Source organism: Manihot esculenta, chromosome 17 (assembly GCF_001659605.2).
Source record: "Manihot esculenta cultivar AM560-2 chromosome 17, M.esculenta_v8, whole genome shotgun sequence".
NCBI lineage: Eukaryota > Viridiplantae > Streptophyta > Magnoliopsida > Malpighiales > Euphorbiaceae > Manihot > Manihot esculenta.
In genome coordinates, this window is record NC_035177.2 from 32,003,276 (window position 1) to 32,010,225 (window position 6,950).

Below are 6,950 nucleotides of genomic sequence, written 5' to 3' on the forward strand. Positions count from 1 at the left end.
AAATATTAAAATTAATAGCAATAATAAAATTTATTATTATAAATTTATGATAGTAATATATATAAATTGTAATTATAGAATTTTATAATAAAATTATGATTTTTATTTAAAAGATAGTTATCCGAACAACAATCCAGTAAAAAGAATACTTTTGTTAATATCCATTTTCGTTATTGTTAAATCTATTTATATATTATTAGTAGCAATTGATTTTTTTTTAAATGAGAGATTGAGAGAGTAAAATCTGAAATCTCTCAAATTTATTCAGAATGCATTTTATCACTACATTAAACCTGAGTGCTATTTATATTGATTTTATATATTAATTTTTTTAAAATAATAAAATTAGTATCTGCATAAAATTTTTGCCACTTTATAGCATTTATGGTAGAATTTAAATTTCTATTTTGTAAATATAAATAAAATAAAATTTAATATTAATATTATTGTGATAATTACTATAAATAATAAAAAAATAATACAAAATCTCTTATTAAAATAGGATAAAAGTCTTTTATTCAAGTAGACAGAGTTAAATAATATTTTATAGTCTCTTTATATTTTTCTATTTGTTGAGAATATCTGAGTAGAAGTATGAGTCACAAATTTATTAAATATCTTGATAGATAAGATTTTTAAATATATATATATATTATATCTCAAATTCACACATAACAATAGTTATATAGAGCCATGGCCGACCTCCCATGTGAAAATTGCGCATCTTCCACATGAGTATTTTTTTTTGCACATAAAACATGTGACTGAATAAATGAGGCGCACAAGAAAATGCAAATTGCAATTGCTCATCACTCTTCCTTCTTGGCAATACTCAACTTGGCAGATAGCAACCTCCTAAGAATTGGGCCACTCACTATAATGGTTTCTTTTGAATTTTATTCGTAAAAAAATAATTTAAATCAATTATAACAATACATTATTTTATTTTTATTTTTATTTCAAATAGAATTGATCTTCATCGTAAATAAATATGAAATTTAATAAAAAAATTAATTGAACTAGATTTTTATAAAACTTTTTATCTTAAATAGAAGAATATAGTTTAATTAATCACATACTTATTATTATAACGAGGCAGCTGGATAATAAAAAGTCAATATTTATATATTTTTACATTTTAATTTAAGTCTGCATTTGTTTAAAAAATATTTTTTATATTTTTTTGTGTTTAAATACTTAAAAAATTTAATTAACAAAAAATATTTTTCTGATAAAAGAAAAAATTTTATAAAAAATATTTTTTAAATACAAAATATTTTTTATAAATAAACAGAACTTAAATATTTAAGATACAAATTCTTATTATGACTTTATCAATTGGGTATAATTTCAATTAACTTTTAAAATTAACTAAAATTTAATATTTGTGCACACGACAAACCATATAATAAGTAAATATTCTGCATAGCATATCATGTGCGCAACAAAAAAAAAATTAGGCTTTTTTTATTTTATAAAAAATATTTTTCAAAAAATATATATATTTTTATTTTTTAATGATTACATAGTTGATGAAAATATTTTTTAATAAAAAATACATCATTTTAATGAAAATTTTCACACTTTAAAATTCTTATTAATATTTTTTTATATAAATTCGTTAATAAATTTTATTTTTTAAATTAAAATTAAATCATGAAAAGTAAATTATTTTATTAAAAAATATTTTTATAGAAAATAATATTTTCTACCAAAAATATTTTTTAAATATAAATTATTTTTCATAAACAAACATAATTTTAAATATTTATTTTCATATATTAATTTTAAAATTTAGTAAAAATTCATTTAATTAAAATGATTGAACAATAAATGTAAAATTAAAATATTTAGATTAAAACTCAATTTATTTGTGAAAAATAACTTATATTTAAAAATATTTTCTGTAAAAAATATTTTTTTAAAAAAATATTTTATAATGATATAAATTATTTTCTATTACTCTTTAAAGAAAGAGTCATTTTTCTTAAAATGTTTTATTTTTTATTTTAGTCAGAAAAATATATTTTCTATTGACTAAATGTTTTGAATGTTTTGAGTGATCAAACGGGCAGAAAATATAAAAAATATATTTTTTGAAACAAATAATTTTTTTAAAAAAAAAATTTAGTGGATTGCTTGATAAAATAATTTTTATATTTTGATGTGGATAATAATTTTTTATTAAATAAAATTAAGTATGATTTATATATTAAAATTTATGATGAATCATATTTAGCTACATTTTTTTTTTCTTCCAATAACATCTCACTTCCTAAAGTTAGTGGTTCGGTACACTCAAAATTGCTACTCTTATGTCATCTCCGCACCTAACCCTTTTTTTTTTTTATAATAAATTCTCTCTATATAATGAGTAGAAATTTACCATTTCTACTCAACCCACATGATCAAAATAGCCATTTATTTTTTCATTTGGTGTACGGTTCATATTAAAAATTGTAAATTTTCTTTAAAATTTATTAAAATTTTGAGTGTTTTAAAAATTAAAATACTCATAAAAAATATTTTCTGAGCAAATTCTTTTATAAAAATATTATAGGGGGGGATAACATTTTGGACAAGTGGATGAAAGGCTGCATGTGAAGGCTTCCTTATAGCCATTGCAAGAGTTAGGCTAAGGTCTGGCTTCAAGTTTGCATGGCTATGCACAAATTTGGAATTCTACTCAAAAGACAAGATGAAATTTGCCTATAATAGCTTCTTTTTTAGCTACGTGTCCACTTCTCACAAGTTAAGTTCGGTAATTGCATGTGTTTCAATTTTTCTACGTGGATCATGGTATGGCGGTATGCACAAACAGTCTCTCTCTCTCTTTTTTTTCCCTTCCAATAACCTCTTTTTTATAAAAATTCAATTATATTATTTTTTAAAAATAATTCTCTAGAATGAAAGAATTAAACTTTTATTAATTTTAAAAAATTAATTTATTAATCACATAATTTTACAAGATTTAATTTAAATTATTTTTTTATAAAATAAAACATAAAAAAGATAAAGTATTTGTAAAACTTACCCTAATTAACTATAATTTCAACAATAAAGAGAAAAGAATTGCCCAACCAATTAGATACGTTGATAAAAGTAGTCCAAAAGTGTAATTTCACCATCTCTTTTAATTAAAATATTAGTTTTATTTTCCGCGCAAAGCCGTTAATAAAGTTAAATTTAACTAACACCGGGGTGAGTTGTGATGGACTCATCAAACTCCACATGTATTCCATAATTTCCCATAGCTAGTTATAGTGAAACCTGAAATTTTCTACATACTAAAACCCTAGAACTTAGGCTACCATAAATAAATATACACGTGTTTATATTTATGTAAACCGGGGCGAAAGGTAAGAGACTTAACTCATCTTACTAACAACACGTCCTTTGCCTCACCATACCTTCATATCCATCATCCATGTATATATATAATAAAAGAATTTCCCAAAAAATTTAATTTAATAAATATTTTTTATATTTAGAATAAAAATTTGCCTTTTTCTAAAAAATTTTTATTAAATAAATTTTTATAAAATAAATCTTGTTGAATAAAAAGTATGCATATCATATGTATGTATAGAGAGAGTGCAAAACAGAAGTTTACTATATGGTTTTTTCAGCATAGGTTCATGAATTATGAAAAGAAAAGGGAAGTATGAAATTGCATTCCTAACTTTTATATTTTTTAATCAGCTGTATTTATTACTTTTCTGTGGAACTTATGAAATTATATTTATATTCTTTTGCATAATTTTATTCTACCATTTCACTTATACAGTTTTTCGTCTTTTCAATGCTTATAATAATTAATTTTCTATCTGCTAGCCACGCTATTTGTCAGCATATTTTTACCATCATAAAATGGAATCATCTTCTTATCAGATTCGAAAAGATAGACCATTAAATTCAGATTGAAATGACCGATTATTAAATATATATATATATAGAGCGCGCCAAAATATTTAATTTTTTTCCCAATATAAGTTCATGAATTATGAAAAGAAGAAAAAGCGAAGTAATTAAACATAATAATAATTACTTATTATTTAAGAAAATCAGCTACAAGCAGAGTCGTCACTAAAAGTAATTAAAAGCTGTACATATAATATAAGTATATTATAATTAATCTCTCTCTCTCTATAATATATATATATATATATATAAGGTCTGATTACAAGCCAATATATATAGAAACAACATATAGAAAAATAAATACTGCAGAGAGCAGCTGCTCCGAAACCTAATTAACCCTGGAATTAATTAAGTAATCGCCATTAAATAACTGCATGGACCAGAGATCCTCCATGCTCCAGTAGTTGTCGGTGGATTGATCAGGAGCTAAAGTTTCTGCAGGAAAAGCTTCCATGGTGCTCTCTTGGTAAGATGATGGAGAGTAAGTTTCCATCATTGCAGAGGCCTGCAGACTGGTGCTTGGATGCTCGTTTATCTCACAGCTACTCTGCCCAGAAAATGCCTCTTCTTGCTTAATATGCTTCTGGATTCTAGTCCTCCAGAAATTCTTTATTTCGTTGTCAGTCCTTCCTGGAAGATGCTTTGCAATTTTCGACCACCTGACGATAATTTTGATATTCTAGTTACTTGTAAGACAACATTCATCACATGTATAGATAAAAATTCTTGATCAGATCGAGTTTATATGAATCCAAGACTTAAATATATACCGTTTTATAATTTTTTTTATATAAATCCCATTATAATCTTGGTTCCATGCAGAAAATTTGTAAGGAAAAAACTTTGTTTTCAAGAATTTTGGTGATTTAAAACACAAAAAATATATATAAATTTTATATATTTTTATCATAAAGGGATTATTTATTGTAAGTGGGAAGGACAAAAAACAACATGGCTGCCTTTGTCCTAAAAGAGCCAAAACAATAAGGTTAACGTCCAGTTCAACCCAAGAAAAAAAGCTTCTCTTTCTTCCGAGAGGGATAAGTTAACATGTGCCATATTGAAATGTGCTCTACTAAAAATGGAAACTTTTTATTGCCAAAATCTCTTTGGCTTAGCATTCACATTTCACAACGTGCCTTATTACAAAAGCTAGCTGTATCATGCTAATAACTTAGTTAGCTTTATTTTCTTTTCTTTTTTTTTTTCAAAAAAAAAAAGAAATTTCATAATTAACTAGCTAGCCCTTCCCAAACTTTTGTAAGAAATATATATGTATATATATATATATATATATATATATATATATATATATATATATATATATTATTTTGTTAATTAATTTATTTTTACCTTGGACTGGGGATCTATCGTCTTGCCATGATCTCAAAATTCTACCTTGGTGGTTCATACCTAAAAATTCAAGTCTCTCAATCATCTTAATAGTTTTTTTTTTGTTAAACACTCTTTTTTCTTTTTCCGGGATTTTATAGGAGGAGGAAAAAAATTCCTCTTCAAATAATATGATCTTGATGATCTTGGTTTGTAGTTGATGATTTTCTTCGTAAGAAAATTGTATGTCAATGGACAAATGATTTAGATGATTTTTCATGTGCACACTACATGGAGGATAGGTCCATTGGGAATGATGTACCCGAGCTCCATCATATATAACACCTAACTAGAGTGGAAATAAAAGAAAGAAAAATAAAAAAAAGGAGAAATCACCTTTTCGAGGGAAAACAAAGATTCCTGTTAGGACTACATGGTATAATCAATTTATGAAATAGAAAAGAGAAAACAAAAAATATAGAAAAATGAGAAACTTAAATTCAAAAACCAAAAGAAGAAATTAAGAATAATCATGGATTTTTAATAGCCAAGAAAAATTCAAGAACACCATTGGCAAAATCAAAATTTTTTTCTAGCCATAAGTTTCTAAAACCCCCATGTGTTGCTAATCCATTTTCATGGCTAGGAAAAACTCCAACCACACATCTCTACTTCTCTCTCTCTCCACTCGAAAGCTATACAAATAGGGATTCTGATGAAATAATCGAGCTTAGATGAATAGAAACCAAGTATTATATGAGTCTCTCTTCCCTAGCTTTCCACCATTAGAAGAGAAGTGTAGCAAAGTTTAAACACTTTAGTGTTGTTTTACGTATTTTTATGTTATTTTTTAGCTTATTATATATGAAAAACTTAGAATATTATATATATTTACGTACCTGTTTCCCCACTTAGCATGCAGTTCCATGATCAAGAGCTGTTCCTCAGGAGTTATGTTCCCTCTTCGAACGTCTGGCCGGAGATAGTTCAGCCACCGGAGCCTGCAACTCTTTCCAGTACGTTTCAGACCTGCCAAGGATGATCGGTTATCGGTTTTTTTATAGGCTTTTATTTTTTTGGATGATAAGCTAGGGTTTCTGTAAAAAGAAAAAGAAGTGCATATATAGAGAATAATATTATATACCAGCAGCTTTAGCGAGAGAGTTCCATGCACCTTCTCCATGGTTAGCGATGTAGTTGATCAAGATCATGTCTTCTTCCATGGTCCATGGCCCTTTTCTCACTTCAGCTTCCTCGGAGATGCATGGCTTTTTGTCCATTTTCTTTAGAGAGACAGAGAGAGAGTGAAAGAGAAAGAGAGAGAGGCTGTGAGAAAGATAATGAGATAGTGAAGGCATCTGCTGTGCGTTTTATAGAGGCAATCTAGTTTATAAAAATTTGTTTAGTTTGTAATTGTTATTAATCAAATGTTTAATGAAAACTTTTGACCTAACTATGATCTTAATAACAGTCCATGCATGCATGCATATGCATGGCTACATTTTAATTAAATAATTAATTTCTTTGGATAATATTTAACAACCAATAGAACGTAAACACACTGATGACTCATTATCGTAGCATATGCTTGTGAAATAAAATATCCAAGAGAAAGAATGAAATTAAAGTATGAATTAAACAAAGTTGGATGGTTTAATTCTCTCAAATATTTACTTTTTAATGAATCGATTCAATAT

General features: G+C 25.7%; 1 protein-coding gene across 1 annotated transcript; it reads right to left on the reverse strand.

Moving 5' to 3' along the window:
• Positions 1-4,249: 4,249 nt before the first annotated feature.
• On the reverse strand, positions 4,250-6,533 carry LOC110604957 (MYB-like transcription factor EOBII). Its single transcript, XM_021743239.1, has 3 exons — positions 6,398-6,533; positions 6,153-6,282; positions 4,250-4,580 (listed from the first exon to the last, which is right to left on the reverse strand). The coding sequence occupies exons 1-3, from the start codon at positions 6,531-6,533 to the stop codon at positions 4,250-4,252; spliced, it is 597 nt and encodes a 198-aa protein (XP_021598931.1).
• Between the last annotated feature and the right edge of the window lie 417 nt (positions 6,534-6,950).

Excerpts from the sequence above, each read along its gene's own strand:
- LOC110604957 (XM_021743239.1), bottom strand. The coding sequence starts at position 6,533 with ATGGACAAAAAGCCATGCATCTCCGAGGAAGCTGAAGTGAGAAAAGGG. Across the intron at positions 6,283-6,397 it reads CTCTCTCGCTAAAGCTGCTG|GTCTGAAACGTACTGGAAAG; the intron begins GTATATAATATT and ends CATCCTTGGCAG. Across the intron at positions 4,581-6,152 it reads CATGCTAAGTGGGGAAACAG|GTGGTCGAAAATTGCAAAGC; the intron begins GTACGTAAATAT and ends AATTATCGTCAG.